Source organism: Neodiprion pinetum, chromosome 4 (genome assembly GCF_021155775.2).
Source record: "Neodiprion pinetum isolate iyNeoPine1 chromosome 4, iyNeoPine1.2, whole genome shotgun sequence".
Lineage (NCBI taxonomy): Eukaryota > Metazoa > Arthropoda > Insecta > Hymenoptera > Diprionidae > Neodiprion > Neodiprion pinetum.
The window spans coordinates 10,319,209-10,346,679 of record NC_060235.2 but is presented as its reverse complement, the minus strand read 5'-3'; the positions used below and the strand labels follow the sequence as shown (position 1 = coordinate 10,346,679).

The following is a 27,471-nucleotide window of genomic DNA, read 5'->3' as shown; positions in this document are numbered from 1 at the left end:
AGGGAACTGGCTAATGAAATCAGCGGCCTTAGTTCAACGTTGAACGTCCAGAAGCGCTGTACGTGCTTATGGCGTCACGAAATGGATATATACAAACCAGGCAACAGCGCCTTAAAGGATTACTTTGTAATATCTAAAATAGCCAGCTCGATGCACTCATGATGTTGTCGTATATTATTATTAAAGGTCGTAATGAAACATATCGAAACTTTATCCGGGCTTCAGGGATTTGTTTGACACTACCAGTAACTTTCGCCTCAGGAAAAAGGACATTCTCAAAACTGAAGCTTATAAAAACTCATTTACGATCCACTATGTGCCAAGATCAGCTGAATGGCTTAGCTGCAATGTCAATTAAACATGAAATGGGTAGCAAGTTAGATTTTGCAGATATGATTTCAATTTTTGCAAACAAACAATCTCACAGACGTGTATTTTGAAATTTGGGTAGTTCGAAAATTTTTCCTAGGGGGCCAGTATGACTGACATTATATTAAATTCCGAAATTAGAGGTGGTAAAGAAGAATCACTTAATCTTCAAGACAGGCCAATATCTTATAAATTCATTGAACTCTTTAAATTTGACCAAGAAGCAAGAAAGAAGGAGACCGATCTCCAAGCTGGCTAGTAGCCAAAACCTCCGTTGATTTGGGGCCGTGTTTAGTAATACAGTATACTTGATTGTTTTGTTCAAAGTGGTCGTACATATTATCGATAAATTAATATCAACTGATCCACGACATAAATACAACGATTATTTGTATATTTTTATTCGTCACATTTTGTACCTGTATGATGAGTACCGTAAAAAAATTTAAAGCTGACAATGGGGATAGACACAATCATGCAATTTTTAACCACACTTCTCATAGTATACAATTATATATTCAGTATACAAGTCCGTGATTGTTATCATATTTGTATCACTGAAATATAATAATATTGGAACGATTCCTGTGGTGGGGGAGATTCCGGAAAAAAGATAGCATGGATAGAAAGTATTGTCGCCTCCTATTAGCTTCTGCGCATGCGTGGGAGAGTTTGAGCAAAAATGAAATGTCACTACTTCACAAAAGAAAACGCATGCTAAAGGGCATATACTTATGGAGATAGATTGCGCGTTCTTACAGGGCTGCTGAAGCCAAGACCAAAAGACAGAGCTGGTTCTGCAGTAGTCCACTCGCTGCACAGTCACGCTATACGTCTTCCTCCATCTTCTTAGACCACCTCTTGCGTCTACCTTCTAACTCTTCCACATTCTTTACAGTAACGTCATAGTCTCCATCCTGTCCTCTTATTTCCATCTGGTTTAACGCCACTCGTTATCGCCCTTACTCCGCTAATTCTCTTTCCCACTGTTTTGGTTTCTCGCATTTTTCGTGCACCGGTACTCTTGGTCCCAGATCACTTCTATCCATCCTCCATCAAGTATACTTAGATTCCAACGATCGTTTTGATTTTCTTGCAAATAAATCAAGGAGTTTTGGCAAAAAGTATTTATTAAAGGAACAAATGTAGTATAAACTAAGACACAGACAAAAATGAGATGCCAGAGCAACGCAGTTGCTCTGCTAAAGACATGTTTTCTGCTAACTACTAAAACCAGACGCTCGCAGATCAAGATCAAGAGTCCAACAGCAATAATAATAAAAAGTTAGCAGGAAAGGGAAAAGCATTCAGTGGAAAGGCAGGTCTAAAGTGACAAAATTTTCTCAAAGCTGCCTTGCGCTTATATTCAAACTACTCGACACTCAACAGTTCGTATCAACTTCATCAATTCCAACTTCCAACTTCAACTTTAGTTCCACTCTAAATATTTATTTCATCTATTCCTAATTCACTTCAACTAGTTATAGGATATACAACTCTTTCTAGTTTTGATAAAGCATTTATACATTCAATCTTAAACCTTCTCGATTTAAATTATTACTCCTTGCTCCATTCCTTGACTCGAGAGCAGCTACAAGATCGGATCCAAAGGTACCCGAAACAACATCTCGGTTGGGGGTATAGTCCAGTCAAATTAGCTTTAATAATAGGTCGATCTTGTTGTTGGCTTACCACACTTTGGGACCAAGTGCTTTTTATGTAAAAAAATACCTTGACTCAAAATATTCAAATTAGAAAAAAAAGTCATCCATTTCGGTCGAATAGAAGCCGAGAAATTCGCAATGAAAGAGCGCGCCGAGAAAATTTTTTTTGCAAAGGACGGCTGCGCTCTTCCCCCACCACCACCGCGCACGCTGCACGGGAGCCGCGCATGCTGCAATTTCGCGCGACGGCGTTCACTCTCTCTTGCATTCTAAATGCGAATGCGTATTATAATATTTTCAACAACTTGCACGTGGATAGGAATTGGTTTACCGAACCGATCCGCGTTCTGCAGATCGTGCTAGCATTTATAGTTGTCTCACAAACGAGCTCTAAAGTTAAAGGCCATTATCTCAGGATCTACCTATTGGATTTCGACTTTTTTTTTGGAAATTGTGCGTCTTGAGAACAGCTTTCTAACCGTGTACTATAAAGTAATACTTTATAATATAGGTTGAAAGTTATTCCATTTGTTATTAGGAAAAAAAAGTGATTTTTTTTTTTAATTCTGTAAGCCGTCAAATTGCAAAAAAAATTAAAAAACCATTGGACATTGTTGTTGGGTGTATCTAATATGTGTAAAAAAGTCAGGACCAGTGTGGGTGTTATAGCAAAGGCTACAGAAGGAATTACTTTTTTTTTTGTTGCTTAATTATGCAATAACTATTCAACCCACAGGGATCGGGTTCCACTCACAGTTTTGCAGCCAGATTACAGAGCATCAAAGAGGGTGGATGAATTTTAAGGGGGGATAACGAGTACTGAATTTTGCAAATTTTTTTTTCGTTTTTTGCATAAAAAAAAAAAAATTTTGAACATTCACATTCAAGACCAAGTGCATCTTCTGGAAAATGTAACTCTAAACAGATTTACCTCTGTACGTTTTCTGCCTCAGAGCCATACTTTCCGAGATATTCGACGATGAATGCGAAAAAATGCGACTTTTTTTGGTAATTTTTCAGTTTTTGATTTTTAAAACCATGTTCCGCCACTTTGCGCCCACGGGGACTAGGATTTTCCAAATCAGCGCATTTTTTTTACATAAAAAGCACTTGGTCCCCAAATGTGGTAATTAAGCCAGCAACCAACCCAATCCCTAATTTGACTGGACGAACGGCACACTTACGAAACCAAACGTACCCTGTTCGGTCAGATCCCACTCAATGTGCCGTTCACTTGACCCACTCCAAGCTGCCGGCTCCAGCCAAAAGGGTTCCCAGCTACTCAACCTGAACGATTAATTTCAAACCTAATGGTTAACTTCAAACCGTCGAGCGTCAGTCGTTGTAAAGTTGCGAATGAGTTCGGACCTGTCCAATTTCAACTGTGGTTTTGTTATTCTAGTTCATTAATACACCCAATGGTAAAAAATGTGGATGAGGAAGTAGAATAAATTTATTCGAGATATAATGAGACGGCGATGTTCATATTATTTCACCTGTTTGTACTTTTACAGAGCGTGGACTTTTGGTGCAGGGCACAAATGTACGGTAATATTATAGGTACGATACTCCGCCCGAGCCGGTGCGACGCTGTATCGTTTTCTCGTTGAACGCAGTATACAGATGTATTGATAGCAGCTGGTGTCGTCAATACCTGCTCGCTATCCCTTAACACCGCAAAAAAATTTCATTAAACTTTTTCTTGTTTTTTCATGTGTCTTGATTTGACCCGCATACATATCTGTAAATATAAAAAACGTCATTAACAAGCATTTCAGACAATTCATTGTTATTTTCAACGATGTGAATCGTTCGAACGCTTGTCACAGCGAAGCGACAAGACATGTGGCAAAAAGTTCCGAATAATGAGGTGCTGGTAGAAAAACCTATTGAAACAAGCTGCGTAGAAAATAAGGAGGAAAGCAGCAATGAAATATACTATTGAGACTCCGAAACAAAGTAATCTTGTAATACTTGTAATAAATAATAACTGCAATGCTCTTAATTATAAGAATAAAATACTATAGCCAACTTGTGTGAAATATATATATACATATTATACAGTTAACGTACATAAATACAGTTTACTTACAATAAATGATTTTTTTAATTTGAGTCAAACGCCAAACGCCTTTCACATTTTCCTTTTTGTTAGTACTACTAAAATAGAAGTTTCCAAAAAGTTATTAAAAGCTTCCATTTGTGCTCAATAATTTCTGTACAATGAAAAAAGTCACGTATGAAAAAAAGGACGATTACCTTCACGTAAAAATATGTAAAGTATCTTGAAAAGCTATAATTTTCGTATTTTTCGTATTATTCGTTTAAACAATTACAGAATTTCTTGACGCGATGCGACCAGTCACTACTTTCATTTTTTACATTCTCCAAATGAAGAGAATGAACGTAAATCGTTTGAATCGTGCTATAAAGTGGCGCGCGCGTTCGACTTTGGATAAGGGTTGCCACCATTTTCGGTCATCGTAGTTAAGCCAACCGAATATATTCTTTCAGGTAACGTAATGAAGAATACATCCACCAATTTCCAACTGTAGGAACGATCATATTGAATTTTGGAAAAAGTGGGGGTAGTTTAGACCAGGCAACTGAGGAGTGGCGGCCACGAGCGGCGTGGCAATCCTATACCAATTTCTTATGATGACCACCTTCTACACGACAGTGCACATCTTTTTTGCATCGTTTTTTTTTTACGTGAAAAAGTATGGAATGAATTTTTTTAGAAAACAACTTTACGGCCATTGAACTCGAGGCAACCTGTCCATTCGGTTACAGGGTAACTGGCAATTTCCGTTTTATGTGAAAAAGGTGTGTAGGAACGATGAAATACCTGTTTGTATTTTCGGCTCTCCTACTATGAAGCATATGTATATTCTCTATCAAGCTGGTAACGCCACATAAGAAATATAAAGTTAGTTATAAAGATAAAATAATTAAGTGCAAATTAGATACTAGTTAAATGCTGTAACGCCGAATTTGCTGCTCCGCGTTAAAAAAAAAAAAAAACCGACATTAAAATATCTACTACGGGTAAGTGATTTCGAAAAAGTAACTATTATACACATGCTAATAAAATGCTTCAAGAATATACAGACCCCGAATTTGATGCTTGTCAGTTTTAATTTTGTAATATTTTGTTAACTATTTGTGGGGTTGCTGACGTTGTCACCGGGCATATCTACACAAGTAGATAAGAAAAATTCTAGGAAGTAACTACACAATAATTAAATAGTCATCAGATGCTCCAAAAATATCCATAGCCCCAATTTGATGCTCGTCGTTGTCGAATTTTCATCACATTCCAGACCTTGACTTATTAGAAATTGAACAAGCAACCGAGGCTTAAAGAGATAGCCTAGTCGATTTCGACATTGTCGAATAAATCTCGATTTATCCAAGTTCATGTATCTCAAACGTAAAAACGGGTGCAACGGTCCCATTCCACATGCGATTCTGAAAAAAACTAGCACAATACATTTTTATTCTTGCGTTAAATGAAAATGTATTTTAGTGGTTTTGTTCCGAATTGCATGTAGAATGGGATTGTTATGTCTTTTTTCACGTTTGAGATATGTGGACTTGGATAATTCGAGATATACAATACGAAAACGTCGAAATTGACCGGGGCACCTCCTTAACGTTAATCTCAGTTTGTCACTGTGAATTAATTTACGTTCTTCTTCTATTATTCTGGCTAGGCCTGGTCCTTGCCTACTGGCCACAACTGACGTCATGTCTATTTATTTACTTACCGGGGTTGTGAGGGCAACAACATACAGCTCATTCACATAGCTTTGGTATCTCGACTGAGTTTGTATCAAATCGAAACAGGTCGCAATCGTAGCGTAGCGTTTACGCAGCGTTGTTGACCCGCTACAGCGCGAGAAAAATACTTCGGTGTGAATCTTCAAAGTTTGATGTGAAATTCAAAATCTTACGTTGGCTACAGGTTTGATGCTCATAATCCACTTAGTGTACCATTTTCGCTATTCCTTTGAATGAACTTGACCCCCGATATTTCGAAAACGACGTGGTTGGACTTTTAAGTATCTTGTACTAAAAACATTCGGCCATGGTAATTAAAGAAAGAAAACATAAATTGAATGAAATCTGGTAATACAAAATCATTTCGAAGTAAGTAGAAGAAGGTACTTAATTATTTTTCTAGGCTAATGGTGCCTGCACGCAGTAACCTTTATTGGCACCTGCTCAAAAATGAGTGACGCTTTCGGAGAGCGATATTAATGTTATTATTTCTTCCGGGCAGTGCATATCGAGGAATCGATCGAAAATATGAACATAATTTGAAATCTTTCGTTACGCTAATTTATGGACAACTTCGAAATCAGATGTCGGCATGATTAGGCATAAAATAATCGTAGCCTTCAAGTGACATTGGAGTCACATAGATTAAATAGTATGTATACGATTTTGCCTCGCGTAGCAAGCGTGGCGTGTTATGAAAACAAGTATACTATATGTATTTTTCCATTCCGTTCGAGTATTCGAATCAATTCAATACCAAGTAACGTGTAAATAACTTTTCTTTCTTTTATTTATTTTTTTAAATTAAATTTGTAGCTATAATATAGTAGTATATTACGCAACTAGGGAGGAAAAGTAGGCTATTTGAAACTGAGTGCAAATACGTAGCTTGGGATGCCCTAATTTACTTTTTGACACAGCGTGCGGTAAGTTCGTTTTACCCTTACAGTAAGTGAATGTTATCTTTACAGCGATCTCTTGAATGGCAATAACCAGCAGCGGCGTTAGGCCCACTGACACAGCAAGCGGACAAAAATATTTAGGCGCCCACTTAAGGAAATCAATATCGAGTATTAATTTTTTGCTGAACTAATGTGAACGTAGTCTATGTTCAGATTTGGGAGGCGGATAAAAGAAACGAATAGAGTGATATATATTTATTATTATTAGACTAGATACGATGTACTCCGAGCAACAGCTCTCTCGAGACTAACTCTCACGGAGACTGAGACAAAATTCGGAACGGTGCAAGCATATAATAATAATATATCATAATAATAGAGTGTGTTTACATATTTCAATTGTATCTTAAATTATAAGGCGTATTTCACATACTCCAACAGTTTAATAATTTCATCTTTCCTTTAACGTTACCCAGAGCCAACGACGTGGACGTAGAAGGTTTTGTAACTCCACTTTTTTTGTTTTTTTGTTTATTTTTTTTTTGTTTTTGTTTTATATTTTCTATATTTTTTTATTAACTTTTAGATTTTTTAAATATTTTTTTGTAATTTTCAATTTCGTGGACTTAAGCACGGACTTATATCTAAGAATTCGTAATTCTTAGACGTAAGTCCCGTATTCACAGTCGGTTAACCAATTGTGAACTGTGAATACGGGATATAGAGCACAGTATTGAGGGTACACAGCCCGGGAGGCAGGAGGCCGATGCCCCATACCTCATCGCCCCCCAAATTTGGCTCGCCGGGCCGTCACCCCATCGCGCCCCCCCCCCCCCCCCCCCCCTAACGCCGGCACTGGCAATAACATACTCCTGCGCTCTGTGTACACATTTACCAGATTATAATCGACTAGCAGCCCATCCCGGCTTCGCACGGGCATATAATAATATAATAAAAGAAAATACACAATGTTTACAGTGCGTTTCTAAAAAAATAACATTTATTGAAAACAAAAAACTAAGATATTAATTTTTGAATATATTTTCTTAAACTTTTTTTTTGTATTTACATTGGTTTTTTATATTTTATTTGTTTTTTTTTCTATTTTTTTGAATATTATTTTTCACTTTTTTTTTTTTTGTCATTTTTCAATATTTTTTTGTTTATTCTTATACTAATTGTTAAAAGGTCATAACCGCAAAACAAAAGCCATTAAATTTATTAAGTATAAGGATCAATACCTAGGTACGAATAAAGAGCCTTTTCTAGCGATGGTATTTTAATAAATTTTTTTTAATAAAAGGACGCTTATTGTGACGTAACTATAAAAGATAGAGACATGCTGTCGCGACTTTTTTTATAGATAGTGATGTGTCCTGAAAAATTGCAACACATCATTTTGTTCTATCATTAATAGTTTTCGCAGCGCACGCGATTGAAGGAAGTTTTTTGTTCATTTTTTTACAACTTGGGTTATATTATTCAAGTTTTAGTAAGCATCCCTAATTTTTTTGAAAATGAAACACAGCCTATGTCACTCGGGAATAGTGTAGCTTGCCAACGGTGAAAGAATTTTTTAAATCGGTCCATAGTTTCGGAGCCTATTCATTTCAAACAAACAAACAAAGAAACAAAAAATCAAATCTTTCCTCTTTATAATATTAGTATAGAAGTACAGATGTACACAAACGCGGCGCTAAGGAGCGAAGACGACGCTCGGATTACTAATATCGATTACAAAAGGTCATATTAGCTTTTCTTTGTGTACCAATACCACTTTTATCAGATCTTTCGCAAACTTACCACAACTTGTGTCAAAAAATAGTATACATAACTCGTGCGGGCACGTGACCCTGCATTCGAGCAAGTATCACCTACTTCCTGCACTTGTCACGTAATGTACTATTCCGCGCTGCGTATACTTTTTCCGCCACACCTGTAACGGAAATGCGATATTTTCTGCCCGAAAAGGGTAATGAGGCGTCCATTAATTACGTGAGGTATTTTTGAGAATGTTTTGACCCCCCCTCCCCCCTTGGTGAGATATTGTAAGATTTTTCTCGACCCCCTCCCCCCTGCCCCAATCTCACGTGAGTTTTTTCAAAATTTCTATTTTCGGTATAGAAGCGTTGAATTTATTTAAAAAAAACACAATTTGCTCGATTATTTTTATTTAAGACTAGTATTGCATGAGAATATTGCTGTAATCTTAAATCACAGTGATAAAATTAGATAATAAATAATTAAACGAAAATTAATAAAATATTTATTCTAATTCAGTCCATGGAGACTCGTGCACGGTCTCAAGAGTGACTATTGGAACGAACATATCCAAGTGATTTTCAATGAAATCATCTGCTCCTTCAACTTCGCTCTGATTTAGCCACTCTAAGCCGTTGTCGCTTGCACACAGAAGCTCATTTAAATGTACTTATAATTCACATTAAGTTAGTGTACGATTTTTAAAATAACAGAAAATTTTTAAATATTGAACTATTGCGAAACAGAAATGAGAGAAAGACAAAAAGGATTCAACCTACCTTATAAAGGAACGCTAAAGTATTTCTCAGAAGCTCGTTGATCTCATGTTGAACGTGCTGAACCAAATCTTCTTTCTTCGGAAAATTCTGTTTTGCTGTGTTCCATAACTTTACCACCTCTTCCTGACGGCGCTTTTTCGTCTTTAAGATGTTTCTTTTGACGTAACCATTATAATAATCTTGAAAACTCATTTTAAATGAATAAAAACGTCGGCTGAATCGTTGTAGATAAAAATATTTACGAGCGTAAACAAAGCAGGTTAGAACCAGTTCGTGCGTCGCTGTTAGTCGGCTTTTACGCTGCGACGATCGTCGAGTCGCGCGTGTCGATACGGCTGATCAATAGCGCTTAAACAATCGAAGGGCTACTCTGCTGCTCTGCGGCGTTCGGACAAATACGATAAACATAATTGTGTTAGATTTTGCCATATTTTATTCAAGACACGTTTTTTACTTTCATCTAGCTTTAGTTTAACTTAATTTTCACGCAGTTTCACACAGTTTTCTGCTAGAAAAAAATTACGTGATATTTGCCAAGACCCCCCCTCTCCCCAAAGTGAGATGCAGTAAGATTCGGTTCGATCCCCTCCCCCCCCCCCTGAACACCACACGTAATTAATGGACGCCCCCTAATAATACGATTTCTTTCCATCGAGGTGTGGTGAAAAATATTCTATACGGATCCAATATTTTTTTTTGCGACTGTTATTTATTCATTCCATAGTAGGCGAGTTCAGTAATCTTTTACGGTGATAAATATGCTGCAAATAAAGCATAGTTATTCCAGATGTATGTAGTTTTAAGAACAAGACAAGAATTAAAAATGTTAACGAAAGCATAAGCAGCTAGCATACGTATTCAATATAATATGGGCTGTTGGACGCAGAATTCCAGGTTCCATAGGATTAAAACTGCGAAAACCGGTAAGAAAATGGTAACTTAACCAAAGTGAGTATATCAAGTTTGTTGTGGTCTAATTTCAACGGGGCAGGATTGTAGTGTCAATGAAAAAAAGTTGGACTTCAACATCGGCTTCCTGAGTTACAAAGTCACCTGAAAGATGCTGAATTGAGGGTCTTCAAACCAACCGCCTATAAGTTTTGCCGCAGATTTCCGTTATTGTGGATATATTCTCAAATATTTCCCCTTCACAATAAGACCGAAAAGATCAATTTCGGAATTTTCGACCAAATTTTAATTTGTTTAGTGGAACTATTTCTTACCTGTGTTGATTTTATAGGGCTAGTACTTAAAATTTGATTATATGCGTCTTTTTTGTGAGAAGAAGAGATTTTATATAAAAATCTGTCTTTTGCAGCGAGCGATGAAAGAAAAAAGGAAGTAAAAATTTCTTCTTGTTTTTGAACAAAGCCTACTGTATAAAGTTGTACTTCATACGTTGAAAATTCTACACATTTTAAACTTAACCCGTATTTATTTTATCTTATTATACTTAAAAATTTGGAATAAGAGAATCGTCTTTTGCACTTGCGATTTTTGCTTAATTTTTTTTTTGTTAGCAGATTCACTAGTCAAATGTAAACCAGACAAGTGCGTGACGTTTGGCTTCATAAGTGTCAGCTAACCTTCTGGGTTTAGGATTGGCTCTCATGTCATCAAACTGAAAATAAGAATCCGGTGGCCTCAATGAAATGGCGGTGTAGTGCCCTAGTCATGAGGTATTGTGGTCCACTGATCGAGTTGCCGCCCTTGGTGGCGTAAGGTTAATAATCCTGATGAATAGATAGCGGCATTTTCCATCGCTCAATGGATCATAGAAGTTCTTCGGGATTTGATCTGACACGAAAACTCCAGCCTCATCCGTTTCCATGATCAGAAAAGGTCCTGCGATTAAGCATAAAAATAAGTATTGTATTGAAAGCAGAACAAATCGTAATTGATACAGAAACGTTGCTTTCTTTTCTGGTGTAATATCAACGAAATATGTATTGCATTCTTGAATGCCTTATTTAGATAATTTAAGTTAACGGTTTATCAATTAAAAATTGTTAATGCTTAATCAGTAATTTTATATAATGAAATTTTAGTGGAAATGGCACTTTCTCATTCCCTATTAAATACATTTATGTATGTCTGTAGCTGAAGTAGCTGACAGTATTTAACGTTTCAAGAAAATTTGTGAGTATGTGTACCTGTTAGGATATCCTACATTTTTTTTATATTTTTTCATAGGTCACCACTCTAAACTTTAGTTTTTGGTGTAAAATGAACCCTCACCACAAACGAGCGTTATAGCTCAGGTATCGATTTTTTCATTCAACACGTAATAATGATATACCGTATAATAATAATCCGTTGTGCACATGAATAAAACCTCTCGTAACGAATGGAATGTATAGTCTAGCCACCGTGCGAATGAAAATTCTGCATAACAGGTATAACCGAATGAAGCTATCAAAAATTATCAAAGGTCTCCGTACACAACACTTGCTGCCGAACGTTTCTCATCATAAGTACAAAAACTCCACGGAGCTTCAACCCCCTACCCACTTTATTTAACGTGTTTTTTGTTGATTATTGCGTTTTCGGGGTTTGAATATTATTTTTTTGTATTTACGAAAAGTCATCAATTTGTCTCTTCACAAGTGCACACATATGTAAAAATTCCAATAATTTTTCGGTTACGTGCTCTTCGAAAATGATCAGAAAAACTAAAAGATAAGTAAGGCTCTTCTGGATCAAAGCGACCAGGCAAATGAAATTTTGTGATTTTTAATCTTGCTCAATTGATTGCAAATTCAATTTAAAAAATATGTTCACGTTTATTTTAATATATTCTTCAGCTGTAAATTTTTTTCGATTCTATGACGTTTCGTCAATAAAAAACAAAAAAAATATTCAAACCTCGATAATGCTCATCTTTGGTGAGGGTTCGTTGTACACCGAAAACTAAAATTTGGAGTGGTGGCCTTTAAAAATAAATATATATAGAACACCCTAGTACCGATATCGCGAAATCACCTCGGACATGAATGAATTTGTCCAAATTGAATTCATGAGAGACCTAGGAATATCCAAAATTTGCTAGTAAGATTTGCGTATCTCTATGTGTGAGGTGTAAAAAATCAGAAGAGAATAAAGTTGTGATGAGTGTAATCAATACATGAAGTCACTTTTTTAATTCATCTATTTCAACCGATCGTTCATTTCGCAGTCGACTAGGTGACAATTTCCGACTGTTTTGACGGATTCATGCAACCCTAGTGAAATTTGTGCCCGTAGCTGGTAAGAGTGAGTACGTAGACCATTGGTTTTTATGTCCGCTACTAACGGGTTAGTTGCTATCAGGTCATCGACAGCCTTTCTCATTTGCGGTCTATCAAACGCTGCAACTAGTATAGCGCGTTTGTTGCGCTATCCAACGTGCAAGCTTGGTGAAGGAATATTTCCCGCCACCAAACCTTGCAGCCTGTACAAAACACACATAATAGAAATTGAGTCTAATTACCAACTATATTAAAATTAAGATAGATTTAGTCCGATAGTAAGAAAGAACAGTTCAACATACGGTTATTAAGATTGCTTGTTACATCAAAGTGGTCAATGTACAGTAATCATTGGTAGACTGATTAAGAGGAACAATATTAGAATTTGGAGTACAAAAATGCATGTTTTGGACATTCGTGGCTGAAAGTTACGTTGAATCAGTGATCAAGTATTACCTGCAGTGTCTCCATTTTTCATGATACGTATTTTAAAGAGTGTGTCATCGGGTATAGAGTCAAAGGTAATACGTTTCTTTTTTAAATATTTAGATTTTTGCGCGACTTTGCCTTGGTATCGGTACATACTAGGCCAGCCCAGTCTTTGACTTCCCTTGATGATATAATTTTGGCGGTACTCTCCAGTTTGGTACACCCTACACATATCCTGCGCCTTCCCTTTTGAGCATCGACTGAGTCCGATTTAAATAAGGCGAAACATATTCCGCAAGATACTAAAACTTTCGCACTTTTTCCAGGTTTTGATAGAGGTGGGGATACAGCTACGTAGGCTTCGATAGTTGGAATCGATGTGTCACTGTCTTCAGGGTCAGTTTTGATGATAGCTTACAGAAACTTCGAAAACGAGTCTTCCATGATCGCCGGAATATCTGTTATATTCCGGCTGTTTGCTTCGCAGTGACTCAGATTCACGATATCGTCTGCAGTATCTGTAGCGTCAATCTTGGCCGAAATAGCTTGGGCATCAACTATCTTTGTATGTCCGCTTATATACCCAAGACGTCGTTTTATAAAGGCGACAGCTCGGAATGGCGTTGGATCATTTCAAAGCAAGTGAGTTTTTATTATGTTAAACTCGCTTTCTACTGGTGCACTGCTCGCTAATAGACGACCGTATTTAAATAAATCACGGCATACGCCTGACCATAAAGGAAACCAGCGTGCGTCGCTGAGAAGTCGATCTGCAAATTTCGGTAGAAAATGCGCGTAGGCTCGATCTCCTTCTTCGTATTGTAATACGCGTTTCACTTGCTGGCCGATATCCCTACCCCAAGAGCACCAAAAGATGCAACTATCGCTATTATCAAAGACAGTATCCAGTTCGGGACGCATGGCAGTCGGCGCATCACTTTCTTCGTCCTGAGTTTCGAAGGAAGGATCAATCCAGTTTCTTAGCAAATTTCCATGAATCTAGCATTAAGTTGGCTTGGCATGAGGTAAATCTCCATCAGTTGTGGAACGTGCTACTGTTAATATCGATTTAAACATTTCCTTCGCGGTGTCAATGTCACGAACCGGTATGAGTCGCCCAAGTACAGCTAAGCAGAAAAATTTGATACGTTTATGTGAATCTTACAGAAGATTCGCATACATTTTTATAAAATGTGCTACATCGATCCGCATGTAGCACGGTGGCATAACTGGATGACTACAGGCATTGGCGTAATCTTCGATTGTCCCTTATCCTGTGAAGCTTCTAATCGCAGCTGTCAATAATGCCGTTGAAGAATCGCAAACCACCTCCTTCAGATATATTCCAGCTTGCAAAATCCATTCTGGCAACCAAGTTAAAATAGCTACCGTCATGTGCCTTTTGCTGATCATCTGAGCAACTGTAATTGGCCATGTTGGTTTACGACTGCTTAGTACAAAAACGGATGGCTACTCTTTGTTTCATCACGTTTCTCCAGTTTCCGCACCACACCACCAGTCGCATCGACACAAATACACGTTGGCTCCCGCTTCGCGTATTCTGTAAATACGTGGAGCTGGTGGTTCATCCAGTAATGGAGGAAGAATGGATTTACACCTACGCTGTGAGTAGAATTTTGAAACAGCTCCAATTTCATTATTTGCAACGCATGCAAAGGATCACGGTCCAAGTAGTACAATTCGTCGTACTCATACTTCGCGTTATAAAGAGCACTTTTTTTGTAGAAAGTAAATGGCTCCAAATCGCCTGGACGCATCCTCTTATCAGTCTGTTGTGCACGGTATATGTGGGCTGATTTTATGCGTAAGTTTTCCGCAACGCGTTGTCTTATGGGCGCTTGTAGATAATGTTTCCTGCATTTTCCTGGGTCTTTTATGGCTATGCTATCAATCCGAACATTCTCGTCATGAGTGTCATCGGTAAGTAAGATTGTACAGGTGATCATCCCTTTGCAATGACACCTGCTTACAGAACACTAGTGTTATAATTAAGGCATGACTCTAACTGTATGTTAATGCCAGAACGAGAGAGTTAATCCCTCGCGAAATTTGGTGTACACTTAATTTTAAGATTTTAAAATGATTGACATGCATCCCATGCAATTAGAAAACATCGAAAATATTTCACGTGAGATGTTCGTTTCCGTAGATTAGTCATGTTATTTGGTAAACTGTTACGTTCGACTATTCATTCTTCTTTTAAAATATGTAACGGTTTGATGATTAAATATTGAGAACTCGGATATTGTGGAAATTAGTTTCAAATTATAAAAATAATATATCAAATTTTGCTCTGCTACGATGAATGAAATTGATGTTCGTAGTCAGGCGTCTTCTCGTAGAGTCCCCGGTTACAGCGGATTTCCACTCCCACCCTAATCTTTGTCTTCAACGCCGCGTCCGGCTTGACACGGTACTATTCGACTCTCACAGTATACATGCTAGTCATTGTACCGCAGGTGCCATCCTTGATCAATTTGGCCTAAGAAAAATTATAGACACATGACGATTGCATGGTTTCGTAAATTTTATTCGAGATCCATTCTTCCCAGAGACCTGGCCCCAAACCCATACATTCACGTTCATATTATTTGGCTCTGGCTACTTTTATACGTTTATAAATTCTCGGTTCCATGAATTCGATATATTCGTGTCGATCGGCCCAAATTGTGAATTTGTACGATCCAGGCTCAACACTTGAGTCATTCTTTTTGTTGATGGAGACATTAGAAATGATCAAGTCATCTACGTTCGAGGTTTTGAGCTTGAGATGAACGGGATGCGTTTGCTGCCGAATATCGTTTCTGCATACCATAGAATACAGAGTCCCTGGATTTAATTGATTATTCAAGTCTTTCGATACCACTTACCACACCGGATCTAACTTGGAAACCACCTTTTTCCTCATATAATTTCGTGTTTATGTTTCTTGATAACACTGATAACTGTTTCCCAATCCACATTAGACGGTTTTCCCACTGGGTTTACTATGTTTTTACAACGATGTAAACTAAAGTACGATGTCTAAAATTCACAAATTAACGAACGTTCTATTCGAAGACTAGCGAAAGACTGAGCAGAGGCACCTCGTTTCTTTTAAAACCGAAATGCGATGAAAAATGCCGAATTGAATACCCGTACGAAGCGAGATACTCTAAAGGAAAATGCACGGAACGCACGATACATTTTAGCGCCCGATACATTGTAGTGCGCTGGCAATGTCTTCAGCTTGCACTGTGAGTTACAAACATTTTTTGTAAGCCAAATTCATAGAATTTTGATTTTGAATATCTGGTGATCCGTGAAAAGCATTCTTATTAACAAATATGTAAAAGTTTCAACAATATAGTGCATTATATAGTGGAATACAGTTAGAAGGGTAAAAATGGTACCATCTCAGCTTTGACAAGTAATACGTACAGAAATAGTTTCTAAAAAATTTTAAATAAAAGAAAGGCAAGGTTGACAGAATCAAAAGAATATGGTAACCAAATGGCTCGGCTATCACAGCAATTCACAATTAATGTTATACCCGAGATAAAAGTAGATATAGGTATCAATTGACAAGTTCAGGATGACCAGGCGTGTGAGTCGAAATCGTGCCAAGTCAATAATTATACAAATTCTTCTCACTTTCATTTTAAACGCCTTTTCAAAATTTGGAAGCGATTATCTTAACCATATCGAAGTTCTTTTACTTTTAATTTTTTGTGATTTTACATTGATTCTTACGGAAAACTGTCTATGATTCTATGTAAAAAATTATAAGAAAAATTGAAAGTAAAATAACTCCAATATGGTTTAGACAATCGCTTTGAAAGTTTACACAGGTGATTAAAATAAAAAATGAGAACAATTTGTATGATTTTCATTGACCTAAAACGATTTCGGCCTACACGCTTATGCTGTACATCTCAAGTTGTCGAAGTTGAAACTGCTGAAGCAGTATAAAGATATGCCGAAATCAACGCGATATCCAGCAGAATGTCAAAAATCAATGTAATTTTTGTTATTAAGGGCGTTGCCTAGCTAGAAAGCGCGGGCTACTCCGCTTCCCGCGTTAACCGTGGCGAGAGAGAGGGTAAAGAAACAAGTGAGACGGAGCAACCGAGCTGTCGCCGGAGTGGGGCGGGTGACGCGGCTAGCCTCTTCCACCCCTCACGGGCATTCGGTTTCAAATACTTTTAAACAGCCCAGTGTATCGCGCTCGGCACGACGCAGCACCTGATGAATAATAGAAAAAAAAAGTAGACTCCTTTCAGATTCCACTTGAAAAATTTACTAGTAATACAGAATTTAATAAGGAACCCGAAACTATTTTTTTTATAATTCGAAAACTTGTCATTAATGAGGTAAAAATCGTTAAACATTTGAATTGTTTATAAAAATTGGGATTTTCAATAATGTTCAACATTGCATTTTTTTTATGAAAGCTTATTCGTTCACCTTCCGAATGCACTGTAAATGATGTCTTTACGTCGAATAGAACCGAATATATGCGAGCTCCTTTTGCATCAAAATTGAATGATTGTCTTGTAACTTTCGAAAACAAACATAATTCGGACGAACACCAAAATGCGTGTCGATTCTTTTTACCTTTATTTCATGTGAAAAAAAGTATGAATAGATTGAAAAAATACGAGGTCATTTTTTGATGGACGTGACGTAGAATTCCTTATACGTATGTTGATATAGATATACATTCTTCATATTTCAACGAAAATTATATTCACCGGCGTCGGTATTTCTACGCAATGCGATCACGTGACTGGTAATAGTCTAATAGCCGGTATTCATAGTCAGGTTCGATTTGCAGGACTGTCTTGAGGCAGCTCAAAGCATAGCTTGATCGGCTGAGAGCTGTTCCTAATACAGTCTCGAAAATAATACGTAACTATTTACGAATACCGGCCAGACGTCGTCACAGGTCATTTTAAATTGAAAATGCAACGAATAGCTGTGAGCAAATTCATGATATAACAACGAAAATATCATCAATCTCCCAGGTCTCACCACGTGGAGGTCGCTATCAAACAGAGACCCGCCGCCTAACCCGCCCCTACCTCCCAACCATGATCGGGTTTGCACCAAACAAATACAAAATGATAAAAAATAATATAAAATGGTAAAAGTAAAATTGAACTCGTTTAAAATTAATAAACATAATCACGAAATCTGTATGAGAAGGATCTCATAGAAATTAAATTGAAACAGTATAAGTGAAACATGACAGTAATCTTGATAAAGAAAATTGATATAACAAAGCATCGAGCATTGTATACATTATATGGCTAAATAAATTCTATAGAATGCGCAAACTATGGAAAGTAGGACGTCACGAGTGCAGGTCACAGATAGTAATGAAAAAATAGGCTATAGAATATTTACATAATATATAGGTATACACGCAGTCTGGTCCGACTGCAGAAAGTATTCCTGGAATGAATAATCAGATATATAATTATAACGATATGACTAGCAAATTTTTAGCACAGTAATACATATAACTAACTAAACATAAATCACAGAAATATTGCACGTAAGCTATATACAAAGCTATTATATTTATGTACATATGTACATATATTTATATTACAGTGTTTTGTCGTCTGTCGGTCGTGAATTTACTGTTTCTTACGCGCGGCCTTTTCTGGGCTTCGATGATTTGAGGGGGTTCGCGGATTGAGCGTTGTCGGGCGCGTCTAGAATCTACGATCTCGGGTTACAAACAAAAGTAAAAGAAATCTGCTCATTTATTCTCCATTTTTTCGGTCCAGAATTTATCGTCACGTTTTATTTTATCAAAAATCAATCCCTTTGGCGTTCAAACTATAAAATAGCACCACTTCCTATTCGTAATGTGTAGAAGACCTTGGACCTGATACATGTAATTATGAGAAAGCTCTAACTTGGCTTTTCCACCGATTATTTTCGTCTCAAATATTAATTCTGTATCCCAAAAATCTATCGAGCGAGCGCAGCGAGCGAGCAAAATTTTTAAATGTTCAAGCGAAATCCCACAAAAAGTACTGATATCCCCAAAAAGCACCTCTGGTGCAAAAACGTTTCGCCAAGTATATTAATGTGACAGCCACCCACATAACAGCCACCTACAAAACTGTAATCAAATCAGATACTGCTGCCAAGTATAATTTATTTAGAAGCTAATGATGATTTTGATATACTATAACTAATGACGAAAAAAAAAAAATTGAAATCAAAATTGAAATTGAAAAAAAAAAAATTTTTTATTGAAGTAAAAAAAATTGGAGATAGTGGTAAAAGGCGGGCTTTTTTAGAACAAGCACAAGAAAATACAAGTCGAGCTATATCAATGTTGTAATGGCAATATAAACATGGGCCCGCCAAGTACCACGTACTCCAATTTTTTTTTTTTTTTATCAAAATTTTTTTTTTTTTTTTTTTGAATTTCAATTTTGATTTCAATTTTTTTTTTTTTTGTCATCATTAGTTATAGTATATCAAAATCATCATTAGTTTCTAAATAAATTATACTTGGCAGTAGTATCTGATTTGATGACAGTTTTGTAGGTGGCTGATTTGTAAGTAATGTGTGCATGTATTATATGATTACCCCAGAATTACGTCAAGTTTATTTCTAAAAACAAAACGCGCGTATTTTAGTGGCCTAATACGTACGCGCCGTATTTACTTTGTATGGAAAATTCTGCCAGGTACATTGTAATTTTACCTTGGATACTTAGGTAGTCACAATAAGTGATAAGAATATTCCTTATGATCGACAAAGTGTAAACACTCATGCCAATTGCCGAATATCGATTTCGATCATTTAACCTGAACACGTAACAAATTGATGACATATTTTAGCGACTAATGCAAACCGGGCTAGTACCACACGTCACAATGCATTCTAGTTTATATTTTCGTATGTATAAAAAAACTAGAGAATGAATGTATACTGCTATTATGAACAGCACTATCGGCTCTTGAAAGTACCTTCTTAAATTAAAGCCCTGCGATTGTTCGTACTCAAGTGATTGAATCCCGAAGTCAGAGAGGGTGCACCATCAATCATATAAATAATTCGATTTACCTCATTTTTTCCTGAAATTTAGCCAAAATCTTTATGCCGGGTCGTTTCTTCTTCTCCAAAGACACATTCCCTCTCTTCTTAGCCATCGCGGGAATAAATACTGATTCGAAATAATAAAAAACACTGTAGAAAAACACAAGCAAAAATAAAAGCGCGGAACACTATCCACGTGCCGAGCGACGAGGATTCGAAGGAGGGGAATTGTAGTGGGGGGGTTTGAGTCTACTCTCCTCGCCTGTAATTCGCATGGTCGCCCGCCAACGCAGTCGTGGCGCTAGCAGCCGCCCGCCTTTTGCACGAAAAATTTGTTGTTTTATGCTTCGTGATTTTCCTTCTCATTTCCTCATTTTTGAAGATTATTAGGTTCTTAGGGAGTCATTTTGAAGATAAAGAATAGATCTGTGTCGCCTCTTTCGCCGAATGGCGAAAAAAAATTCACTGTCCGCTGTGTTTCACTTCAAACATAACGTACTTTCAAGTACGTTTTACGCAAATCTGAAAGTGAAATCGAAAATTCGGCAAAAAAGGCGACACAGATCTATCCTTCACCTTCAAAATGACCCCCTAAGAACCTAATTATCTTCAAAAATGAGGAAATGAGAAGGAAAATCGTGAGTCTCTGTTTGCGCGCGCTCTTCGAGGCATAGGCAACGCCCTTAAGTGAATCTGTATTTAAGATTTTCAATTGCATTTCGTATCTTTAATTGAATGGGCGATTTCACCAATTGTCAATTAATGAATGGAACCTCAAAAATTCGATTTGTGTAAAATTTGTATAATTTGTAATATGCATTAACATGAGAAAGTCCACCAACTTTTAACCTTTTAGGGTTCGTCATTAAAGAGAAATGCGAAACAATATGGCAATATCAATATCAATCAATATCAATATCAATATCAATATTTAATAATAATATCTATGATTGGACAACTTTGAATTATCTGTCTCAAACAAGTTAAACAAATATGAAAACGAAAGAGTCAAACGGGAGAAAGCAAAAAATACTATTTTAGAAAATAAAATACATTCGAGCAACCTTAAAGTAATCAAAACAAACCAACAGTATTTATAACAAGTGAAATAGAGAAACAATTCACGCAAATACAGTGATAAAAAATAAAAATAAAGAACTGTAAAGGAAAGGAAAGCATGATAAGAGTTTAGAGACGTAGGTCAGGTTACATGAAAAAAAAAAATAAAACTAAAAATAAAATAAAATTAACTTAATTTAAAATAAAATAAATAAATAGAACTACACGACTAAAAAATTTAAATCAAAGTTACAAATAATCAGAAGATACATTGGATGACAAAGTCAGACGGCACCCCGTCTCGCATCCTCAACGGCTAATAGGTGATTAACAAGACCCTGTTTATAGCCGACCAAAGAACTGAACTGTGTCAACTCGGTTGGAAGGGATTCCCATAAACGCAACCCCCTTCGGCCGTGAAAGAACGTCGATACGATTCACTTGAAAACCTCGGAGTAATAAAATTGCTCACGTGGAGTCTGATCATGTCACGAACTGCAGGTTCGCAATCGGTAAAAAGGTTTCTTAGGTAACCTGGACTCCCAGATCGAAAAATTACGAAGATTTCAGTGCCCAGAAGATAAAGCCTGCGATCCTGATCAGAGAGCCAGCCAAGTTCTCGACGGTAAGGCGTAATATGCTCCCGCCTTGTCACACCGCAGACGAAACGAATGCATGAATTGAAAAAGGCGCTGTAAACGTGCGTTTTGCACCATAGGGAGATCATTGTAGACGATAATGCAATAGTCAAAAACGAGGAAAATCATCGACGTAATCACCAACTTACGGAGGGAAAAGGAGAGCATATGAATCGAGGGGGAAAGTTGCCTGAGGACACAATTCACTCGGTTACAGATGGAGTTCACTTGAAAGGACCAGGTGAAGCCACTGTCAATGAGCAGTCCGAGAAAATGTACACGGTGAGAGAAGGCTATGGGGAAACTATTGCGGCAGCTATTGATGAGCTCAAGGTTCTTGAGTCTGGCGATTAAAGTCGTGCTGCCCTGAAAGATGAGTCTTAGCAACATTTAACTTCAGGGCGTTGGCCGCAGCCCAACCTGAGGCAGCGTCGATATCCTTGTTGATGTTACGGATAGCATCCGCTAGGCCGCAAAAAGGAGTCTGCAGATAAATTTGCAGATCGTCCACATAAATGAGATGTTCGGAGAAACATAAGACACTGGACAAGTCGTTAATAAAAATCAGAAATAGAAGGGGCCCAGTACCGAGTCTTGAGAGCACACCTTGATCGAGGCTTTGCCAAGAAGACAATTTCCCATTGCTACTAGCACCGCCTACGATCTACCCTGTAGATAGCTAGCTATCCAGTTCAAGGCGCTCCGAGAAAAGCCGATATTGTATAGTTTTCTGAGCAAGATAGAATGAGAGATGAAATCGAAAGCTTTTCGAAAATCAAATCGAACGAGTAGGATTACCTTACGATTGTCAATTCCTATGCGAATGTCTTCAGTGAGCCTCAGCAGCGCGGACTGTGTATTCAGTCCAGGGTGAAAACCTGACTGACAGGGGTCAAGCAAGCCACGGTTGTCTAGAAAAACCATGATCTGATCCAAAACAATGCGCTCGAACACCTTAGAAAGGATGCAGAGATTCGAGATTAGCCGTTAATGGTCGAGAAAGAAAGGAGACTTGACCTCAGCGAGCGGCAAGACACGCGCCTCCTTCTATTGGCAAGGATAAACTGCTGAGGACAACGACAAATTACAAAGGGACAAAATAAACGGGAAAAGCAGAGGAAATGAATCCTTGATATTTCGCAGCGATAGACCGTCCACACCTCGTGATTGCGATGTAAAATGTGAAATCGCTCTCCGGAGCGCTTCAGGTGATATATCGCTGAAGTAGAAAGAAGAATAGCCACTGTTCGACCGAGCCTCAGAGATGCGTTTTTCCGCAAAATCGGGAGCTTCTCGGTAGCGTTCGGGTGAGGCAAGACTTATGGACTGACATGACGGTAGGCTCTATGAAGTGTGTCCCTAGGCCGAATATGCTCATGAAGTTCCGGTGAAATCGATGAAGTAGTCCATCTGGGCGAAAAGGACACGTATGGAGTAAGCTGGTGTAATGTAGTGATCAGGTTCTTTCGCAGACAATCAAGTAATTCATCCACTATCGCGGAAGAGAAAAAAGGCTGCTAGTCCAAACTTTCCAGTTCAACGAGGAACGCCAGCGAGTAGAAATTCCGTTACGTGCGGGCTCGAAAAGTTGTACTTGAAGAGAGTGGCACTGAAAGTCGGATATCCACCGAGATAAGATTGTGCCCTGTGATGAACGGCTATTCAGGCTAACTGTAAGCGCATAAGGCATCCTCATCACTAAGCATACATAAATCTAGAAGTGAATCCGAAGTGTGAGTGTGATGAGTTGCGGCGTATGGTACCAAATAGAGAGCTTTTGAGAAGCAGGAATCTCGGACAAATCTTACAGCGTATAAGTCAGTCAGCTGATCAGCGTTGAAATCACCAAAAACCACGCATAAGCGTACTCACTGGAGAGTCGATCAAAAACTTCTACAGAGTCCGCGAGATTAGCTGCTCTTGAAGGTCGATATACCACAGCTACGAGAAACGCCCGCAAATGAACACTGGTGGCCTCCACGATAAGAAATTCAGGGCGAGCGGAGTACTGAGGAGGGAAGTCAGCTAAGACTTTTACTTTAAAAATATCGCTCATGTATAAAGCAGTCCCACCCCGAACTATCCCCAACCGATCATTTCAGTGAAGAGCATAGCCAGGAATGGCTACAGATGCGTGTGGAGCTACGTTTCACTGACAGCGCTGACGCTGTATATGAAAGAACAGAAATAGAACCGGACATAATCAATGTGGGCCCGGATTGAAGTTGCCTTGAAACGACATAAGCGGAGAGAACGTTGAACATCAACCGGAGAAGAGTTCCGGACAAGCATGCTGCTACTGGAATGCAGGCAAGAAGACGAAATGAGTCAAGACGACTTTAGAGCGGCGCGATAGTCTATAGTTCGGATTCTGTTTATTGGTGCGCCATCCGTTTTCCTGACAAGAATAACGCCATCCTGATGCCAAACGTACTTAAGACCTAATTTTGTTGCTTCAGTTTTCGTGGCCGTGAGCAGTCTGTAGAGTAGCAATACAAGGAGAGTTCCATCCTTCCCAAACTCAAACCCTTCTCCGCGATGACGTCACAGTCTGTCGTACCGACTTGAGGTCAAAAACGTTCAACCCTACCAACAATTTTATTGGCCGACGGACAAAATCGCACTGCCTTACCGACAATTCTTACTGACCGAAGGTCAAGATCGTGCTGTTTTACAGACAATCTTACTGACCGAAGGTCAAAGTCTCTATGATGTGCTCGCCTGCCAACGGTAAAGGGAGCAGCAGGGGGCGTGAACTTTTTTACCGACCTGGAGGTTGGTTACCTGTTCCGCATTCTTTTCCCACAATAGGACTGCTGATGTGGAACATCAACCACCTCAAATTCTTTTCCCACGGTAGGACTGCTGATGTGTAACATCAACCACCTCACATTATTTTCCCACGTTATCAACCACGCGACATTACAAAATTAATGGTTCTGAGAATTGTTTTTTTACCAATGTGGATGTCATGTCGATACGTTATCATCCACGTGACATTCTTTTTGGCTTGTAACTGTAATGTGAATTCTACAATGAATTTTGAACGGGTTCAGTCAAGGCCAGAGTGCAAGGTCGACAGATAGCTGCGATAGTAGTATACATTCAGAGCTACGGATCTGCGGTGTTGGGTTACTATCGCTCTAAGAATGCAAAACATAACTCGGTTTGAGTAAAGGTCAAGGATGAAGAGCATGGTTGAATGCTACATAAGCTTTGTATTGAAAAAAAATTCGCTGAGTGGGTTGTATTCGACAATACGATCGTGAACAATCAAGCAATACACCAATGTTTGAGCGGGAAAGTTGGCTTTAGCTTCAAATTCAAGACAGATGTCGACAGGTCCGTACTTCAAAGATTCGTTTTGTTTTGAACAGTCGATAACGAATACGAGGACGTCTCGAAGGAATTCACTCTTTGTCAACAACGGCTTGGGGTTCTTGTAAGATAAAGGTAGATAACTTGGAAGTTTGCGTACGTCTCGTACAGATTATAACTCATGTTCAGGTTCAAGTTACCGTACGGATTAGATTGAGAGTTTAAAAATAACTTGACGTCCGTGATATTGCAATGATCGAAATGACTTGCGTTCTCGCCGCTCTTGTTCTTTCGACCTGTTTGGAAACCCAAAATGACGTATCGAGGTTTTTCAAGCTGAGTGAAAGTTTTCACAGTCCAAACGTGTTTCGATGTTGTGGGAAGTAAGGGATTTCGTACAATTCCGAACTGCGGAAGTTCATCGAAATAGGCGGATCTTTCTGAATGAAATTTAGTAGGTCAACTTTTTTATAATCCACGAGTTTCAAATACGGTATTAGCCATTCCACTGCATTGATTGTGATTTTGAATTCCTCCTCTTGAGTCTGCATGATTGCGTTGACGTCAGTTTTTGATCTCGTCAAAATTAACTCATGTTTGGCGTTGACGAGGATCTTGCGGTAGTCTTCAGCGAAACCCAATATCATGCTGAGCTGTATCAATACGTCAAATATACCCTCGGCATCGGTTAATTTTTTCTTCTCTTCTACATCAAGCCATCCAGCGTCCTCCATCAGCCAAGTCTGATCAGGGTGCAGGGAAGCGTAACCCTTCATGAGACTTGTCAAGCCAACGTTCTTGCTTCTATCAATCTCAACTGCATTAATTTCACACCGAATTTCTTCAAATAAATGACAGATCGCGTTGTTTACGAGCCGTGTGTTTACAGTAGCTGTACCATCAGGTTTGAGGAATCGTCCATGGATATGTACCGAACTTTTGCTGGGTAATATGCATAAATGCTGATGCTGTACGGTGATTCGAATTTCATCGCTGTTGTTGAAAGTTGACGAGGCGTAAGGTTTGTGAGCGTGAATCTCGTAATGCGCAACGGATTCGTCAAAAACGACAGGTGTTCGAATGTTTAAGATTTCTTCCTCCATGGTACGTAGCAGATGATAAAACAGCAAAATCAGATTTTTAGTTGTCGGAAATTCCTCTTCCAAAAGGTGTCAGTTTCAGACCCAGAGCTATCAGGAACTCCACGGTTCGAGGTGTTAACGGTTCGAGAATCAATCGATGACTGACTTGATCGGGGCATGCCGACTTACTGATATACCTACTCTTTGACAGTCTGTTACATACAATTCCCATCGTTTATTGCGATTTGATATGTAGTCTCATCGTAATAACTTCTCCACGAAAATTAACCAGGTCTCCTTCTTGATCCACTAACCGGAGCTGACGTGATCTATGGTCCTGATGGTGATCGGAAGATAAATGACGTGTGACGGTACTTCCACGATCTTATATCCTGGTGGGACAGTCGGGAAAAACTCGTGAATAGTGTGTACTTTATATCCATTGACGTAGGCGCCCGTTGTAATGCTGCATTCGACTCGCAACGCGTTGACCTTGAGTATAGTTACAGGCACGTCTGATTCGTGAGTTTCTTAATATCCAATACACGTGGTGTGAATCCCAAAAGTTGAGCAATGGAATCATTCGGCTCAAAGTTGATCGTGTGGTTGCATGTGATTTCGCTGCGTAATGTATTATTGTTGGGTTTGATGCTGAGCCTAATATCTGTATTTCTTAGCATGTTTTGAAGATACTTCTCTATGTCCTCGATCTCGTAGCTACCGGTAGGTATAGTGATCACTTTATCAGCTACGTAAATTTTATTGTGACCAACATCAACGTTGAGAATCGAATTAAAGGTTAACAATTCTACCAAGCCAAGAGCATAACTTTTATCACGAGCAAGTTCGATCGGTCGGAAATATTGTACCTCGAGAATCAAAGAGGTTCCCGAAATCGTGAACGTTAACGAATAATCCATGACTGCGAGTGATGGACTGACTTTGATGAATCATGCACCATGTTTATATAGCTCACCACTCAGAAATTTCAGACACAAGTGTCCGCATTCAAATGTATCATAATCCTGGTACCTTTCATGATTGTATTTAACCCTACAAACGCCGAGGTATTTTATGAGGCTTGAGAATGGTTGAAAGTTGCCAAAACTGTCAAAGTAATCGATATTATTGTCGCGTTTCTTGTATGCAACCCAGTGTGTTCCCGGACCGTCTTTGTCGTCAAGGTTGATTATAGCTGACTCGTTTTTTCGTGGACCGTTTTTGGGCATTTCGTTTCGCATGAAAACACCGCGGAAATGCAGAACTTAGAAGATTTTTGCATATTTCAACAAGTCCCAATCAGTCAACGCTCGACGTGGTAGCATCGCATCTAGTTTTTTGAAAGATGGAGACCAAGTCCTGTTTTTTGTTGTATCGTTTGCTCTCTTCCA

At 38.4% G+C, this 27,471-nt stretch overlaps 1 protein-coding gene across 1 annotated transcript; it reads right to left on the bottom strand.

The window, feature by feature from the left end:
* Positions 1-24,008: 24,008 nt before the first annotated feature.
* Positions 24,009-26,101, bottom strand: LOC138190774 (uncharacterized). The gene is made up of 2 exons (XM_069135063.1): positions 25,590-26,101; positions 24,009-24,159 (listed from the first exon to the last, which is right to left on the bottom strand). The coding sequence occupies exons 1-2, from the start codon at positions 26,099-26,101 to the stop codon at positions 24,009-24,011; spliced, it is 663 nt and encodes a 220-aa protein (XP_068991164.1).
* Between the last annotated feature and the right edge of the window lie 1,370 nt (positions 26,102-27,471).